Here is an 18,614-nt window from a genome sequence, read left to right as displayed (position 1 = left end):
AAAGGTTCTACATTTTTTACCTGAGTAATAAGAAGTATGGAGCTGCTAGAAGTTGAAATGAAGACTATGGGAGGAGTAGGATTGATGGGAAGATCAGGATGTAACCAGAGGACAAATGGAACTTTGAGCAAGTACCTGAGTACCCAAATCTGGGCTTCAGAGGAGATGGTCCAGGCTGGAGGTATACATTTGAGCATCACCAGCATAAAGATGCTCTTCAAAGCCTTGAAGACCAGATGAGATCTCTAAGGAAGCAAGTGTTCCAAGGATCGGTGAGTGATCCACCAAATCAAATGCTGCTGAGGAGTCCAGAAAAAATGAGGCCTGTCAGTGAATGAATAAATATCAGATTCCTTTAGATTTGCAAAGTACAGGCATGATAATGGTTAACTGACAATAAATGGGTACAGAGACAAGATGGATGTAACTCACAGAACACCGGGAGACACAGGGAATGGAAGAACTATGGCATCTTTGAGTTGAGAGGGACCTTAAAGAGATCTTTTAATCTGTACGCCTCTCTCTGACTGAATCCCTAGTTCTAGAATAAAAAATATCTGTGGGATACTGGGGCAACTAATCTGGGTATGCCATTTAGACAGAGCACAGGTGAAGAATGGGAGAAAGGGTAGCTCAATAAATGCTGGACAGCAGATACAGAGAAAGGAATTGGAGATGATGATCTCCTGGACTCAGGTCTTGCATCTGCTGTTTCCTGATCTCCTGTTCTTCAGAAACTCACTTCACATGCCCAAACCTCAGTTCCACGGTATGTAAAATGGGAGCAAGCAAAATTCCTCGTTCCTCCCACAGTTGAAGTGAAGCCTGAATATAGTACTGTCTGTCCTCAGTGGGTCTGTTGATGCGGCATGTGAAGAAGTGAAACAGGATTCAGGCCAGGACCTAAGCTGGAATGGAATGGACAGAGTGGCAAAAGAGGGCCATCTAAACTGAGACCAAGGTCTTGCATCCGCCTCCATTGAGCCTGGAACAGAGATGAAGGAGACCCTGAGGCAGTGATAGGGAAAAGAAATGGAGACACCGAGGCAGAGACCCGGAGACCCAGAGGCAGGGAGACTAAGAGATAAACAGACCCCAAAACAAGCGGCCTCAGAGGGGCCCGAGGAGACCAGGAGAAGGCGAGGCACTGGAGCCCAGACCCTGCCAGAGCAGCGATCCCGCGCAGCGCAGGGTCCCAGTGGGGCTCCGGCGGCCGCACTCACTGGGCGCCCCCGCCCGGGCCGCTCGCCCAAGATGGCGATGGAGGGGCTGGCGAGGCGGCAGCGGCCCCGGCCCCCGCTCGGGCCCGGGCCCCCGAGGCCGCGCCCCCGCCCGCGGCGCCGCGCCTCCCCGGGCCACTGACGCCCGGCGCGCCCTCCCCCCGCGGCGGCGGTCGAGGCGCCGGGAGGCGGCGGCGGCGGCAGCCGGACCCGGCCCCATGGCGCGGGGGGACGCTGGCCGCGGCCGCGGGCTCATCGCGCTGACCTTCTGCCTGCTGGCCGCGCGCGGTAAGGGCGGGCGCCGCGGCAGTGGCGGGAGTGGCTGCGGTGGGTCGGTGCGCCCGCGCCCAGGGCTGCGCTGGGCTGTGGGGCTGGCGTGCGTCCCCGGTCCGAGTGAGTGCTGGGGCCGTGGTCGCGAGTCCTTGTGCCTGTTATGCCTGCGCGTGGGGACTGCGGGACGCGGCCGGGGGTCGTTTGCGGAGCGTTCTTGTCCGCAGGGGGTGTGTGTCCTTGGTTCGCAGAGTCTGGAGTTGTGTGTGTGTGTGTGTGTGTGTGTGTGTGTGTGTGTGTGTGTGTGTGTGACTGAGGGGTGTCCTACGGGCGTACGTGTCCGCAGTGCGTGCCATGGTCGCAGCGCGGCATCCGTGGCGCGAGCGGCTGTGGTGTTGGTGGCTCGCTCAGGGCATGCTCTGCTGTGCCCGCATGTGTCTCCGGGCTGAAGGTGTGTGAGAAAGAGGAGGGGAGTGGGAGTGTGTGCGTGCACCTCCATTTGTGTCGAGTGCGTGTGTAACAGTGTTTATGGGGCTGAGCTAATATTTTGGCCTTGGCTTTTGGGGAGTGTCCTTGTCCGTGTTTGGGGGGACAGCAGTAGATTCCAGATTGACTGAGGAAGACGGTGACAAAACACTCAACTTTGCCCAGTGGGTGTGGTCCCTAGGGCCAGTTGGGGGTGGGGGTGGAGGTCTTGCTCCCCCTAACCTGTGACCTGGAGTGGATTGGGGGATGGGGCAGGAAACCAGTTGCTTTCACGGACGTTTCCAACACTCTCAGGATGGGACGCGTGTCATGCCTGCCCCACCCCCAAAGGGCCGACCAGGAAAGCGTGGAGGAGGTCAGCAAGGCCTCCTCCAGTTCCCCACCCAGGGCGAGGTAGGGGTAGGGCCAGAAGCCACAGTTGCCTAAGCTGGAGAGAGGGCTGGGGAGGGGGTGACGGAACCGCCAAGTGTGTGTGGCCAGGGCTCCTTCTACCCACAGCCTCTAGCTTTCGGTGGGTTGTGCGTCTGTTGGGCGGCCCACGGGACGGTAGGTGGTAGGGCTGGGAGGGGGATGGGCTGCCCGCTTTGTTCGCCTAGTTCTTGCCTTCCCTGTGGAGGGGGGAGCTGAGGATGTGTCCGGGGAGAGTCGGGGAGGGACTTGTCGGTGGGGGTGGGGAGGGGGATTTCTCTCCAGCTGCTGCGGCTTTCCAGAGAGACTCAGCCAGGCCACGTGGGAGAGAGGCAGGGAGGGCGATGTCGCGGGGGAAGGAGCCTCAGCCTGGCCAACCCTAAGCCCATCTCCAGGAAAACCGCGGGTGGGAAAGTGCAAGGAACTATTGGGACCCCTTCTCTCCGTACAAAGACACGCCCCTTTCCAGCCTGGACTGTGGACTGGGCTGGACGCCTTGGCTCGGGCAGCGGAAGCTGGGGGCCCTCGGAGTTCTGTCAGGTGAAAGCGGCCAGGAAGTGTCAGAGAGGCTTCTGTCCTCCCGGAGCCCAGAGGATTAAAAAACAGTTTTGCCCCTTCTCCCGCCCTTCCTTTCCAAGAGCTCCTGGAACGAATTTAGTGTTACCCAGCAAAGAGGGATCAGGGTTAGGAATTGCACCCACGCTTTATGGAATACCGTTGGGGCCTCTGGCAAGGGGCTTAGCTTCCCTTTGGAGACCTGGCCTCTCCAGGCTCCTGAGTGCACAAGGCGGGGGAGGGCCCAAGCTGCCTGCGCTCTGACCTGGTACAACATCTACTCTGCTTGCCCTGACCCCCCTCCTTTGAGTGTGCAAAGCCCAACAGGCCTGGGGACACGTCTATAGAGTTCTGATTAACCACCCTAATCTGGACCAAAGTCATTCATTCGTTCCACAGTATTTACTGAACAATTTTTATAGGCTAGCATGTGCTTAGAATATAGTAAATAAAAAGTCAGACCAAGTCCCTAGTGGAGAGTTTTCAGTTGTGGGGTGGAGGGAGACAACTGACAAATACCTTGCAGAAAAGAGGCTCCTAAGCCAGTCTGGGAAAGTCAGGAAAGGCTTCCTGGAGAAAGTGGTGAATAATAAGACTGAACAGAGGGGGAGCCAGTCCTGTGCAAGGATAATGATGACAAGAAAGTTTTCCATAGAACAGCATGTGCAAATACTCAGAGGTGATTGAGTTTATATCATTGAATGAAGCTAAATCCCGCTGAAGTTGAGAATGCAAGTTGTGGGAGTTAGGCAGGTAGGAGTGGGACGGGCCAGGGATCAGGAGTATCTGGAGAGGAGGCTGAAGAGGGCAGCCAGACTCAGCTCACAAAGGGCAGTGTCAGCTCTGCCACAGTTTCTGGCCTGAAAGCCCCTGGTGAATCCTGGGCTCAGCTTTGCATCAGCTCACTCCAGCCAGTGTGGAGAATTGATTGGACAGGCCTGGAGGCAGGAAGCTCCAGCTTCTTGGGAGGCTGTAGTAGTAATCCAAAAGAAAGGATGGTGGCAACTTGCAAAGTAGCAGTTGGGGTGGCCAGAGTGACTGGATCCTAGAGATATTAAGGAAATGGAATTAGGAGGACCTGAAGATAGATTAAGTTTGTAGGGGGCTGGGGATGTGGCTCAAGCGGTAGAGCGCTCGCCTGGCATGCGTGCGGCCCAGGTTCGATCCTCAGCACCACATACAAAGATGTTGTATCCGCCGAAAACTAAAAATAAATAAATATTAAAATTCTCTCTCTCTCTCTCTCTCTCTCTCTCTCTCTCTCTCTCTCTCTCCCTCTCTCTTAAAAAAAAAAGTTTGTAGGGAGTAAGGAAGAGGAAAATAAAAAATAATAGACTGATCAGCCACCCCACCATGGGACAGGATTATGACAGTGACTGCCCCTCTCTTTGTCAGCATTGTCCTTGAGTCAGGGATTGGAGACCATAGAAACATTTTTTAGGAAAGGAACTCTTGCTTGGGGACAGTGATGGAAAGCTGGGCTTTTTCACCACATGAAAGAAGTGGGACTCCCCTTTCCACCCAAGTTAGACTTTGGGGTGTGAATAACAACAGGAGGACCCCAAGGACATGGGAGCATTCTCTTCACCTGGGAATACCTCCTTCCCTCCCATCCATTTCTAGGCTCAGAGGCCAGTCTCAGTCAGTTGGGGTGGCCCTCTCTAAACACCATCTTTGAGGTTAGGAGTCAGGTCAAACATTGGGAACTTCTCTTAATAGTGAATCTTATCCAAAAGTTATCGAAACCTTCATTGATCCTATAAGCGCTTTCATCGCCTAGTTAATAGCACATTTATGTGAAAATTAACATTTCCTGTCTTTTCTCTGAAAGTTAAGGGGTCTCACAATTAGAGCATACAGAATATCAGCACTGAAAGAGACCTAGGAATAATTTTTAGCATAAACCCATTTTACAGATGAGAATGGAATGATTCCCAAAGTTACATAATTAGAGACTGAACTGGGGCTAGAACCAGTCTCCTGGCTCTTGGACATTATACTATAAGGCCAGAGCAGCCACCCTTTCCAGGGATTTGGAACATACCCAAGTCCACCCTTTTTGCACTTCTCTCTTCTCTCCACCAAATGAGAAGTTATCAGCTTCAGGCTTGCCCTGTCCCCATATTCAGTCAATCTGGGATCCACCCTTTTCCTTGTCTCACTCTTTCGGTTCCCTCCAGTGTCTCTGAGGTAGAGCAACCAGTCTTGACATAGAATTCCAGATGCAAAACAGATGTCATTGCTAGACAGGCCTGGGGGCTCCCGGTTTCCAGGAGAACAGGAGGAGTAAGAGTGGCCCTGAGAGATAGGACCCTACCCTGGTCAGAGGTGGGTGACCGAAGCTAGAAGTTGGGGAAGAAGGACCCACATGCTGTCTTCTGAGCCAGCAGAGCTGCCAGGTTCTTCAATGCTGGGGCTCAGACATCCTTTGGATTTGGAGGATGGTGGAATCCTTGGAGTCAGGGAAGCGGAAGATCAATAATCTCTCTCTCAGGTGCAGACCCAAGACTCCTGGATGATTTGATAAGGGGCTCATTATCTTGTCACATAGTTTGGAGGACAGAGTTCTGATGAGTGAGCAGAGAGCATACTGGGAGACACAGGTGGGTGGAGGAGAAAGATATTTTTAACCATTGAGCCATATAACAGGAGAACAGGGAAGCTAATGAACTCCTGGCCCTGGTAAGGTTTAGGTAGAGTTTCTTTCAGTGTGCATTTGCTGTTCTGTGTGCTTTTGAAGCATTTTGTTAGGTGTCTAGTAGGTGTTGTGTGGTATGCTTAGGAGTTTCTAGAAGTATTATTTGCATCACCCCCAACCCTAAGGGAGTTGCTATTATTTTTACAGATAAGAAGACTGAGGCTTGGAAAAGCATGAGGGGCTTTTTGTCTCATCTTTTCGAGTGACTCTTCATGCCCACCCATCCATTCAAGTTATGTGTATTGAGCACCTTCTATGTGCCAGGCTCTGTTGTAGACACTAAAGAGGAACACAGCTGGCTAGAAAGCAATCATGAGTCTGTTGCCTAACTGGAGAAAAAGACAAGTCAAAAATCTAGACCCAGGGGCTGGGGATGTAGCTCAGTTGGTAGAGTGCTTGTCTCGCATGCACAAGGCCCTAGGTTCAATCCCCAGCACCACAAAAAAAAAAAAAAAAAAAAAATCCTAGAGCAATGACTACCGTGATGCAGATGCCCAGAATTCTGTGGGGCGGAGGAAGAAGAGGTATCAAAATCAGACAGAGTGTCACACCAGGTTCCAGGAAAAGGAAACAGCGCCTGTGGCACATGGAACTGAAAGTGGTTTGCTATGTATGGCCGGGGACTGGTGGGAGTCTCTGGGGAGCAGGAGGTAGGCAGGCCAAACCCGGTGTAGTTTGCTGCTGACAGTGAGCCTCCCCACTCCCGGAGGGAGGGTCAAGGCCTTCCTTGTGTCCCAGGCAACGCCCCAACTCTCCTTCCAGCTGTTGGTGGGCGGGGCTTAGTGCGGGGAGGAGGGGGGGGGCGCGGGAGAGGCCCAGGCTCTGGAAGAAACTGACATGTGTCCCCTGGGAGGAGAGAGCAGTGGTGGTGTCCTGGAGAACTGCCCCGAGGAAAACAAGCTGCAAATTTGTTGGGTCCTGAAACGTAGAAGTGACAAGGAACTGATGTTTGTGGCAATTTCTTGGCCTAATGGAGAGAGGGACTTGGCTTTGTTCCCCTCTCCCACTCCCTTCCCCTGGAGGCTGGAACTCACCCTGGGCTCCCTTCGGCCCACCAAAGGGCACCGAGATGACCCTGGGAATGGCAGCGAATCTCCTTTCTGTCTGAGTTCTAATTGGCTTCATAAAATCAGTGTAAGTGGGTAAAATAATGTGTCAGAAAAAAAGAGACCGAGAAATGGCTCTGGGGTTCCCAAATGCAGAGACTCTGGGTCTCACCAGGTGTCACAGAAAAGATTAGGGAGAAGGGATTGTGGCGGAGGGAGGCCCCTTGCAGGCAGAGAACTGGCCCCAGCAAATGTCCACTGGTAGGCACGGTGTGTCAGACCCAGGCCTGGGAGGGACGGCTCAAAATCCTGTGGGAGGGGCTTTAGGGGTCTGCCCTGCAGTGCAATGGTGGTGGTGGTGGCAGGAAAGGGGTAGCTAGACAAACAAGGTCTGCTCCAAAGAGCATCACTTTTATGAAAAGATTGTATGCAGTATTATATATAACTATGATGTACCAATACAAAATTAAAAAAATAAATTACAATGTGGTTAGCCTTAAAACAAAGATTTGATGGTGAAGGAACCACATTTATATTAACATTGCAGCTGGGCGTGATGGCACACACCTGTAATCCCAGCAGCTCGTGAACCTTTGAGGCAGGAGGATCTCTAGTTCAAAGCCAGCCTCATCAATTATCAAGGTCCTAAGCAACTCAGTGAGACCCTGTCTCTAAATAAAATACAAAAAGAAGGCTGGGGTTGTAGCTCAGTGGTACCGAGCTTGCCTAGCATGGGTGAGGCACCAGGTTTGATTCTCAGCGACACATAAAAATAAATAAAATAAAATAAAATAAAGGTATGTGTCCATCTTCAACTAAAATAAATAAATAAAAAAGAGCTGGGGATGTGGCCCAGTGGTTGAATGCCCTGAGTTCAATCCCTAGTACTGAAAAAACCAAAACAAAACAAAACATTGCTGCTTTGTAGAAAAGAATGGACAGTGTACTAGAAGTTTAAAAATAAAAACATTTCAGGCAAACAGGACACCTCATATGTACCTTCTCTGCTGTAAGGAGAATTTGATGAAAATGTTTGAGAAATTTGGAGACTCCCCATTTTAAGTTGGGGAAACTGAAGCTGAATAGAGGAATGAAACTGACCAAAGATCATGCAACCAATGACTGGACCTAGAGCCAGACTCTAACTCCAAAGTCAAAGTTTGTCCCATCACATCCCATGTTTGTTTAGGCAAGAGGAAAAATAGGCAGGGGACCTTCAAGTGGCCTTTGATGTGAGACTCAAGAAAAACTGCAATTGGGGAAAGCAGGCACAGCCTCATAGAGGGGCTGGCAGTGTGGGTGGAGTCCCCAAAGTACCAGTTCTAGGCACAGAAGTCAGGTGGGGCACTGAGGCAGAGAAAAACCTCTTACTCAGGAGCAAGTGTCGGTGCAATGCTGGGTTCATCTCCAGAAAGTCAAAGAAAGGCTGGGCACAGTGGCACACGCCTGTAATCCCAGCCCCTCAGCTCGGGAGGCTGAGGCAGGAGGATGGAGAGTTCACAACTAGCCTAAGCAAGGGCAGGCGCTAAGCAACTCAGTGAGACCCTATCTCTAAATAAATGGGGGATGTGTGGCTCATTGGTTGAATGTTCCTGAGCTCAATATATGGTGTCCAAAAAAAAAAAAAAAAAAGTCAGAGGAAGTTCACCCAGACTCTTGCCTCCCAGAGACACCATCCTCACACACCTCTGGACCTCAAGTTCCCCACTTGTTGAATGAGGATCCTCAGATTTCACAGGCATTTCCACTAAAATGGGTCATCTTGGGATCCTGGCACAGCACTGCTGCTCTCTGAGGGGGACCCCCTGTTCTCTGCATCTCCATCTCTGCTGGTTTCCCTGTTTTGCCTTGCTGGGCTTCCTCAGAGGCGGGGAAGCCAGACATCTGCCGATCCATGAATATTCAGGAAGGGAATCGGAGCCTCCTCTGGGCTCCCCAGCCAGCCGCCAGCCCCTCTGGCCGCCGTCCTGCCCGCCAGAGCCCAGGCTGCTGACATACCCAGCAGCTGCTCAGGGCCCCAACTGTTCACATTGTTTGTTCAGCACGGCAGGGGATTTTCCAAGCCCTGGACGCACTTTAGGGGGCGGGGAGGCTGCCCGAGGGCCCAGGGATTCATGTCATGTGGGGCTTTTTTCTCCCCTGAAACCCAAACCAACTGCTCAGCGGCTGGAACAGGGCATTTTGAAGCCACTGGGCTGAGAGCCCGGGCTTGCCTTCCTCCAACCCCGTGTTTGAGTCAGGAAATTCAGGGTCTTAGAGATAGAAAGATCGGAGTGTTGAGTACAGCAGTCAGCATTCCTGCAACCTTTACAGCGGAGAAAGTGCACTTAAAGAATGCACTCCCGTTCCTGGAGTGATGGCCGTTGGCTCTGGCCGGAGCCCTGACATATATCATCTCGTTTAATTCTCACAGGCTCTCAGTGTCATCTCCATTTTACACACGTGGAGACAGTCCCGGAGAGGTTAAGTGGCTTGTCACACAGCTGATAGGTAGTGCAGCAAGACTGTAATCTTTATCTTCTGCCCCAAGTCAGTGGTCTTGCCACCACCATCACGTGTCTGCTCTGAATGCCTGTTTGCTTTCTTCAATTAGAATGGAAACTCCACAAGGGAAGGTGCTGCCTTCTCCCTCCTTGCACCCACCAGTCCTGAGGCCAGCTGTGCAGCTGAACATGTCCAGCAGAACCTCTCTGATGGATTAAGAGAGGTAGTCGTTTGCACAGGACCTTCTTGACCTTCAGTCCCTCACACTGGATTCTGCCCTAGTTCCCTTATCTCAGGCAGTCGGGACTCCTCTTCTCCCCTTGGCCTTGATCCTCTTTGGAGGTTGTGGAAAGGGAGGCTGGAAACATACTATAAGGATCTAAGTGTTGAAAGACAGACCAAATGTGCATGTGTTTAGGCCACACAGTAGACTGTGAGAGACCTGGGTCTAGAACTAAGGGTCTTCTGATTCTGTGGCCATCATGCTTTGTCCCCCATGTGACACTGTCAGTCCCAATCTGCCTTATAATGAGTATGGGCGATGATCCTCACCTGTGCCTCCGGTTTACTCTCAGACGTACATTCTGTCCTGAAATGAAAAGTCAGGCCAGAGGATAAGAAGGGATCTTGAATTCTTATGGGACAGGAAGACGGCGAGTCAACCTTCTGGAAGGTACCAACCATTTCTCTATGAATAATGGTGACAGGGCCTTGCTGAAATGTTGGTTGAGTTGCCTTTTGTGGTTTTTGCCTTGACCCTGGGGTGGCACTTTCTTCCTGCTATATTCCCTCCCTCTTCCATTTGGCAAGGACAATGTTGGGGTCTGCAGGCTTTTCTGGGGCCTGAGTCAGGAGACCCAGGTCTTGACTCTAGCCTCCTGTGTGTCCTTGCAGACATTAGTCGCAAGAAGAAGCCTCCAGAGCTGAAGAGGCCTGGAAGGAGCTGCGGGAGCCTCCTGTGGGCTTGCTTGGAGTCTAGCTAGAGCCTCGCCCTACCTGGATGGACAGGGAGCACTTAGCTTTCCCAGCAGGGCTGCTCACCTGTCTGTTGTAGGGAAGAAGGGGATTCTGGCTTTCTTTCATCCAGAAGGCTCCACAAACCAACTGGGACTTATTTTTACGTTGTTTATTCTATATATATATGGATTCACATGCATGTTCTCACTCACTTACTTAAGTACTCTGAATACAGTTTAAACATTTCCTGGCTACAATAATTTTCTAGCCCTTGGCATATTTTTGGTGGGGTAGTAGTGGTCAACATGAACTGCTGGGTTCCACTCTGTGCCTGACCGTGCTGCACTCTTCTCACACACCATCTCATTTAATGCTCGCAGCAGCCCTACGAAGAAGGTTTTGTGTTGTTTTGTTTTAATCAAGGTATAAATCACACACCACAAAATTCACCAAATACAGTGTATAAGTCCATGGTTTTTAGCATATTGACTAGGTCGTACAGAGTTGGCAGCTATCTTGTTCTAGAACATTTTCACTACCCCCAAAAGAAACCTCATGCTCATTAGCAGCCACACCCCATTCTTCTCTGCCTACAGCCCATGGGAACCATTACTTTACTCTCTGTCTTTATGGATTTGCCTATTATGGGCATTTCATGGAAATGAGATCATGCGGCATGTGGCATTTTGTGACTCGCGTCTTTCACGTGGCATGAAGTTTTCAAGGTTCATCCACATCTACACAAGCGTCAGTACCTCCTTCCTTTTCCTGTCTGAGTAATATGTGTACCTGTTCATGGGGCGGGAGCATTTGGCTACGGTGTGTGATGCTGCTGTGAACTGGGCCTTTTGGTGGGTGAAGAAGGTAAATAGTCGGGAAGCTGGGCACAGAGAAGTGCAGCAGTTTCCCAGAATCACAGGGAGCAAGGGAAGAGCCGGGTCCAGGTCCAGGTCTTCCTAGGAGACCTCTTTCTTAGTGGTTGGACCTAACCCCTGGGTGGTGGCTCTGGAGCAGAGACTGGGAGTGGGGAAGAGCCACACTGATAGCCCCTGTGTCTCCTCCTCTGCGCAGGAGAGCTTCTGTTGCCCCAGGAGTCGACTGTAGAGCTGAGCTGTGACGTGGGGCCGCTGCGTGTGATCTTGAGCCCAGAGCAGGCTGTAGTGCTGGACTGCAGTCTGGGGGCTGCTACTGCTGGACCCCCCACCAGGGTGACGTGGAGCAAGGACGGAGAAGCCCTGCCGGAGCTTGATCACCTGCACCTACTACCCAATGGCTCCCTGTGGCTGTCCCAGCCACTAGCACCTGATGACAGTGACGAGGCAGCCTCTGAGGCCTTGGGAGTCATTGAAGGCAGCTATTCCTGCCTGGCCCATGGTCCCCTCGGAGTGGTGGCCAGCCAGGCCGCTGTGGTCAAGCTTGCCAGTAAGTACTTGCATCCGGGGGCTGGAGCTGAGGCCCAGTCAACCTGTAGTGTGGGACGTGGGATCTGAGTTGGTTACTTGCACAAATGCCTATCTCCCCGGCCCACTCCCCTGTCCCCTGCCTCTCTTCCTGCTCAATGTCCCTTCCTGATATTGTCACCCTTCCCTGTTCAGTCTTCCTTCCCTCCTCTTCTCCACTTCTCTGTTCCTCCTTTTCTTGCCCTCTGAGCGTGGAGTTGTGCTGTCGTCCAGAAAGCCTGTCGAGAGGCTTGGGAGAGGTCACAGGCCCAACGGTGCCCCTCTGGGAGTCCCCCACACAGTGGGCAGCATGTATGGAGCTCTGTTGCCCTCCTACCCTGCTCTTGGGTGCTCAGGAACCACAACTTAGTAGCAAATAATTTGGGGGCCAAAAGAGGAGTGCATCTTACTGTAGTGTGACTATCATGGTGATGCCATGGAGATGCCATTTCAAGGGGACCTTGAAATTCATTCTGCCAGCAGCATCTGACCTATAGTCACCACTTTTTATCCATTGGCTACCTCTGTCCAGCTATCTCCCAGCTATCTCCCCTTGTCTGAATTTGTTGTGCTGTGCGTTTCTGTGACTCTTTTTGTGTTCACTGTGCTCACTGTGGTGTGCCCCCACATGCTCCTATCCTGTGTCTGCCCATGACCTCATCTCTAGTGCTCGAGGACTTCTCTCTGCACCCGGAGCCTCAGATGGTGGAGGAGAATGGGACAGCTCGCTTTGAGTGCCACATTCAAGGGCTGCCAGACCCTGTCATTACTTGGGAGAAGGACCAGGTCACATTGCCTGAGGAGCCTCGGTGAGTGTCCTGTGGGAATGGGTCCCTGTGGGAATGGGTCCCCATGGGCAGGACAGACAGGACTCCAAGATGGGCTCAGAACTGAGATTCTTAGTGCCAATGTGGTCCCAGTTCCCAACTCCTAGCGCTCTGCTGGCCTTTTTTTTTTAATATATATTTTTAAATTGTTGATGGAGGCGTTGGGGATGTGGCTCAGCGGTAGCGCGCCCGCCTGGCATGCGTGCGGCCCGGGTTCGATCCTCAGCACCATATACCAATAAGGATGTTGTGTCTGCCGAGAACTAAAAAAAGTATAAATATTAAAAAAAAAAATTTAAATTGTTGATGGACCTTTATTTTATTTACTTATTTATATGTACGCGGTGCTGAGAATCGAACCCAGTGCCTCACACGTGCTAGGTGAGCGCTCTACTGCTGAGTCACAACCTCAGCCCTCTGCTGGTCTTAAAGAGAAGTTAGACAAGAAGTTTTTGCTCCCTGGGAGGAAAGCTACTCACCAAGCCAACAAGAATCCATCAGAGCATATTAGTTTGACGGTGGCTCTGTTGAGGAGACCGAGGTCCAGAAGAGCTGTGGTCTGTCCAAGGCCACACTGTGAGACGTTGGCAGAATGTTGGTTTTTCACTCACGGCCCTGAGGCTAAATAGAAAAACTCTCCAGTAGTGGTAGAAGGTACAGGAGAGACTCCTGGGTAGAAAAACTACAGGATATTTGTGAGGGCAAAGTTACAGAAGAAGGGTAAGAGGTCAGGCTATAAGAGATTCTTAGGATGGCTTAGAACCCACCACTCCTTAGCCTGTCAAATCTTGCCAGCCTTGTTTTCCCCACCTATGAAACAAATGGGAAAGAAATGGGGGTTCATTTATTTTATTTTTTTAATATTTATTTTTTAGCTTTAGATGGACACAATACCTTTATTTTATCTTTATGTGGTGCTGAGGATCGAACCCAGTGCCTCACGCGTGCTAGGCGAGCGTGCTACTACTTGAGCCATATCCCCAGCCCAAAAGGGGGTTCATTTTAGATCATGGTTTCCCAAAGTGTGTCTTTGTAGAACATCAATTCCAGACAGATGAGCTGGGCAAGCAAGAACCGATTGAGAGCCTACTCCTCACAGCCCCTGAGAGGGTGAGGGCAGCGACACCCCCCATACCATCAGCACAGGCCCCACTTAATGAGAGCTTCCCTTGATCCAGGCACTGTGCTATGTTTTGCATGTTTTCTTATTTTTTTCTTCCCATCATCCTTCAAGGTATTTCTAATTTTTCAGTTTTTCTCTATTTACTTTTAATTTCTATTCTTAGCAGATGCATTTTAAAATTCATAGAACCAAAGAGGTAGAAAAGGCTCAGAAGGCTGAGGCAGGAGGATTGCAAGTTCAAAGTCAGCCCAGCAATTTATCTAGATTCTAAGCAATTTAGCAAGACCCTTTCTCAAAATAAAAAATAAAACGGGCTGGGGATGTGGCTAAGCAGTTAAATGAATTCAATCTCCGATACAGGGGAAAAAAAAGAAAAAAAAAAGTAGAAAAATTATCCATTATCTTATCATTTGTAGAAAACCATTGTTAGCTGTTAGTTTTCCGTGCTGGGGTGGAACCCAGGGCCTCCCATGGGCTCTCCTGAGCAGCGCCTCCGTCCCCTCATTGATAGTTTTCATGTCTGTCCTTCTGGACTTTTTTCTTATGTGTTTGTAAATATTATTTTTAAAATTTTGAATTATATTGTACATACTGGGTTCTTTGTTCAGTCTCAAAACAAAGTTTTTTCACTTAACATAATGAACATCCTTTAGGATTTGTGGGTATGGATATGGTAGAGAATTCTGTCTAAAATGTTAAAAGGAGAGAACTGAGACAGAAGTCACTTGACCCAAGTCACACAACTAGTCCCCAGAGTGTCAGACTCCTGAGCTCTGGTGTGGATGACACAGACCTCTCCTGGTTGTGATTTGGTGGTAGGGTGGGGAATGCGGGGTCTGAAGAAGTTTGTGCTATGGGTGGGGTGAGAGATCGGTTGTCTCAATGTGGCTCCAAGCAAAGTTTCTCAGCAAATCAGTGGGGTTCCGACCATCCTTCCCAATGTCTAATTCAGACCTAATCCCATGAAGCCACAGACCTCACCCACGAGGCTGGAGCTGCCAGGTCCTGGACTCGGGGAGTGTTTGCCCCCAGGTCCTCTGAAAAGTGATCCTCATCTATAAATAAGCCAGGCTTACATGTCCCAGCACATTGTGTGGGGGAATAAAGAAATGTCTAAAACAGCAGCTGGATTATGCCCAAGGTATGTATTTTTACACGTGCCCAGATATAGTGCATGTACAAATATGCTATTCAAACACTCAGCCCAGCAGTTTGAAGGAGACCATGTATGTGGAGTGGGGTGTGCACATGTGCAGTTAATAGACATACTCTGTCAGGGTAGGTGTGCATACTTTTGGAAGTGATAGTGAAGACTAGCCCCCAAGGCAATTCCCTGATACTTACACTTGGAAGGCAAACCTGCCATGGGAACCAGTAATCAATGAGAGCAGTGTTCCCCAAACGTCTGGCATTCACAGCCACCTTCGTAATTTTGGCCATCCTTGTGCCACTTCCACAGCCACTTAACACTTTTCTTTACATCATCTCTCTCTCTCTTGTAATTTTAACACATATTAACAGAACATTATCAAACCAGGTGTAGTGGTGTGGACCTGTACTTCCAGCTACTCAGGAGGCTGAGGCTTAAGGATCGCAAGGTTTAAAGCCAGCCTGGACAACTTAGCGAGACCCTGTTTCAAAATAAAAAATAAAAGTGTTCAGGGTTCCATCCCCAGTGCCACAGGCAGGGTAGGGTGGGGAGAAGGAGAGAGAGAGAGAGAGACAGAAAGAAAAAACAAACACAGAACTTTATTGGGTTGGGGCGCAGCTCAGCAGTAGAGCTTGGTGCTTGGTATGCACAAAGCTGTGGGTTAATCCTCAGCACCAAAAGAAAAAAACCCCAAAACAACAAAAGCCCTACTATCTCACTGCAATGAAATGGAAAGCCAGCAACAAATGCCATAAATAGAAGGTAGTCATAAAAATAAATATATAACTATTCAAATAAAAAATGTGTCTGGATCCACTTGAAATCATTTTGTATCACCGTCCACCCATTTTGGAAAACACGAAACCAATGCACTTAAGCAACCTGGGCTCCCTTGCCTAGTCCTCCTCTTGGCCTCTCCCAGCATCCGCCCTGTTTGCCAGGCTCAGGTTGACCCTCAGCTAGCATCGCCTCTCCTGGAGGGGGGGGGGAATCTCTCAAGGGCTTAGCCCAGGGGCTCCTTGACCCTTGGAAAATTCAGAGCTGCTGGGTCCTTTCATCTGTGTTCTTAAATTCCTGGGCCTAAGTGACCTTTTGGAGATGGGGTCAGCAGACCTCAGATTGGACTTGGAAAAAGAATAACTCCTTTTGAAGAGGTTGTTTCCCATTCTATAAGTACCTACTTTTTTTGTTTTAAATTTAAAATGGTAAAATATACAACTTTACAGACCGGAGAGGGATCATCTACTGACTAAACACAGTTATTACAGTTTCGGATGAGTCCTTTGAAATATGTACAGGGTTTATACCATTTATCAACTTGTTTAGAGCTTGTGACTCATTGTGTTTTGTCCCATATCTAATGTGAGCTCAAGACAATTAAGAGAGTCAGGGTTGTGAAGTAGGTGGGGCAGGAATCATCTAACCCGTTTTTTCAGATGTGAAAACTGTAACCCAGACACACAATGTTACTTGCTAAAATATATCAATTACAGCCAGTTCTCTCTACCAGGCCACTGCTGCCTCTGTGTTAGAGCCCCAAGTTTTAAAAAAAACAAAGCGCACATGAGCTTATACTTTTTTTTTTTTCTTTGGTGGTGGGGCTGGGGATTGAATCCAGGGCCTTGTGCATGCAAGGCAAGCACTCTACCAACTGAGCTATATCCCCAACCCCTGGGGGCACATACTTTTAAAATTTAGAAGATAAAAATTTTCCATATTTCTAAACTGATACAATTCATTGTTTTAAAAAAAAATACAGGAGTCAACAAATAAGAGTCCCCAGTAGTCAGGCTCCCAAAGAAAACCCCATGAATTACTGGAGCTTTGCCAACCTTGACTTTTTCTGCACACACCCGAACCTATCATTTATCTATTTTACAAAAATAGATTTGCTTCATAAACACCATTTGGCAACCTCCACCCGCCCACCCACTAACCAATTCTTGGACATCTTTCCAAGGACAGAGCTTCTAAAATCACATTTTTAACAAAACAGAAGATCTTAGATGGGCACCTCCTTTGGCTGCAGCAGCAGCAGCACCCTGTTGGGGGAAGGAAGGCTTCATTCCCTCCTGGGTTCACTCTTTCATTCTGCGCAGAACGAAGGAAGGGTTATCTGTCAAAGAAGGTGTTAGCTCTTGGTACGTGGAGCATGATTTCCCTGGGAAGACCAGGGATCTTTGGGGTCAGGAAGCACAGGCAGCTCCTGGTAGAAAAGTCAGCTAGACAGGGAGGAAGAGGAGGAAGAGGTTTTGAACTGGAGAATATTAGGGGGCACAGACCTGGGTGGGGGTGGAGGTGGAGCCTCATTTCACATGGGTTCTGCTTGTCCTTCCCCGACTCTACCTTTCCCATCAAGTTTTTGTGGCAGTAGACTGGGTCCTGGCCCAGGATTTCTCCTCAGTGACCTCTGGCTTCCCTGCCCGCTGCCCGCTCCACTCTAGCACTTCTGTGGGCAGCTGTTGGAGTTGAGGATGAGAGGCTGGGGGTCTGGGGGTGGCCCATTGGTTCAAGGAAGGAGTGGTGTAGGGTTTTGTTCTTCTTTAAGTCTTTGGGCTACAGCAGGTTTTTAGGCCTGGGTCCAGAATATCTCCCAGCACTCTGCCTCCCCTACCTTTGTTCTCTCCCCTGTTTAGATTTTCTCAGACTCTGATTCCCAGGGAACTAAGGGATCTTCCCCAAGCACACAATTACCCCACTCTTTCTCACTCTGATCTTGGCCAAGCCTACAACCTAGGGCCCAACAGAGTTGTTTACCCACTGCTTGGACCCATTTACCCATTGCTTGGGCTGGTACCCACTCTGCTGCCTACAATCCCAGCCTCCACGGAGATCTCCCTGTCCCAAATCATAGCCTTTCTTTCTTTTTTTTTTCCTTTGTATGTATTTTTTATTTGTTCTTTTTAGATATACACGACATGGAGTATAACTTCCATTCTTGAGGTTGTACATGATGTGGAGTTATACAGGTTGTGTATTGATACATAACATAGGAAGGTTATGTCCAATTCATTCTTCTGTCTTTCTTATTCCCATCCTCCCTCCCTTCCCTTCATTCCCCTTCGTCTAATCCAAGGAACTTCTGTTTTTCTCTCCCTGCTTATTGTATGTTAGCATCTTCATATCAGAAAGAACATTTGACCTTTGATTTCTAGGGAATTGGATTAATTTCACTTAGTCTCCAGTTCTATCCATTTACTGGCAAATACCATAATTTCCTTCTTCTTTATGGCTGAGTAATACTCCATTGTGTATATATGCCACATTTTTTTCTACGTATTCATCTGTTGAAGGGCTCTTAGGGTTGGTTCCAGCTTAGTTATTGTGAATTGAGCTGCTCTTAACATTGATGTGGCTGTGTCACTGTAGTATGCTGATTTTAAGTTCTTTGGGTATAGACCAAGGAGTGGAATAACTAGGTCAAATGGTGGTCCCATTTTCAGTTTTCTAAACATCTCCATACTGTTTTCCAAGTGGTTGCACTGATTTGTATCCCACCAGCAACTTACAAGGATACCTTTTTTTCTTGGGCTTGTTTTGAGGGTCATATGAGAAGTGTGAATAGGGGATTTTGCCAGAGCAGGGAGGAAATAATACCATTAAGAGGTTAAAAAGTTTTGAACTGTATAGGATATATAATAAAAAATAAATCCCATGGCAGGCGCGGTGGCACATGCCTGTAATCCCAGCAGCTGAGCAGGCTGAGGCAGGAAGTTTGAAAGTTCAAAGCCAGCCTCAGCAAAAGTAAGGTGCTAAGCAACTCAGTGAAACCCTATCTCTAAATAAAATACAAAATAGGGCAGGGGATGAAATTTAGTGTTTGAGTGTTCCTGAGTTTAATCCCTGATACTCCCCACTCCAACTCCTAGGATCCCACTTTCCCCACCCAGAGATAACCATTACCAGGTACATTATACATGGAAGTGCTCCCAGGCCTATTATTGTTTTGCA

General features: G+C 49.4%; 1 protein-coding gene across 1 annotated transcript in view; it reads left to right on the top strand.

Moving 5' to 3' along the window:
- Window positions 1-1,430: 1,430 nt before the first annotated feature.
- Igdcc4 (immunoglobulin superfamily DCC subclass member 4) overlaps window positions 1,431-18,614 on the top strand; it is a 36,644-nt gene continuing 19,460 nt past the window's right edge. Inside the window, exons 1-3 of the mRNA XM_026384896.2 lie at window positions 1,431-1,508; window positions 11,196-11,546; window positions 12,231-12,372. Coding sequence (XP_026240681.2) covers window positions 1,439-1,508; window positions 11,196-11,546; window positions 12,231-12,372 — 563 coding nt within the window. The 5' untranslated portion in view covers window positions 1,431-1,438. The remainder of the gene's footprint in view (window positions 1,509-11,195; window positions 11,547-12,230; window positions 12,373-18,614) is intronic.

Source organism: Urocitellus parryii, chromosome 6 (assembly GCF_045843805.1).
Source record: "Urocitellus parryii isolate mUroPar1 chromosome 6, mUroPar1.hap1, whole genome shotgun sequence".
NCBI classification, from domain to species: Eukaryota; Metazoa; Chordata; class Mammalia; order Rodentia; family Sciuridae; genus Urocitellus; species Urocitellus parryii.
Note: the sequence above shows the minus strand (reverse complement) of the source record. Positions and strands in the feature narration are given on the sequence as shown.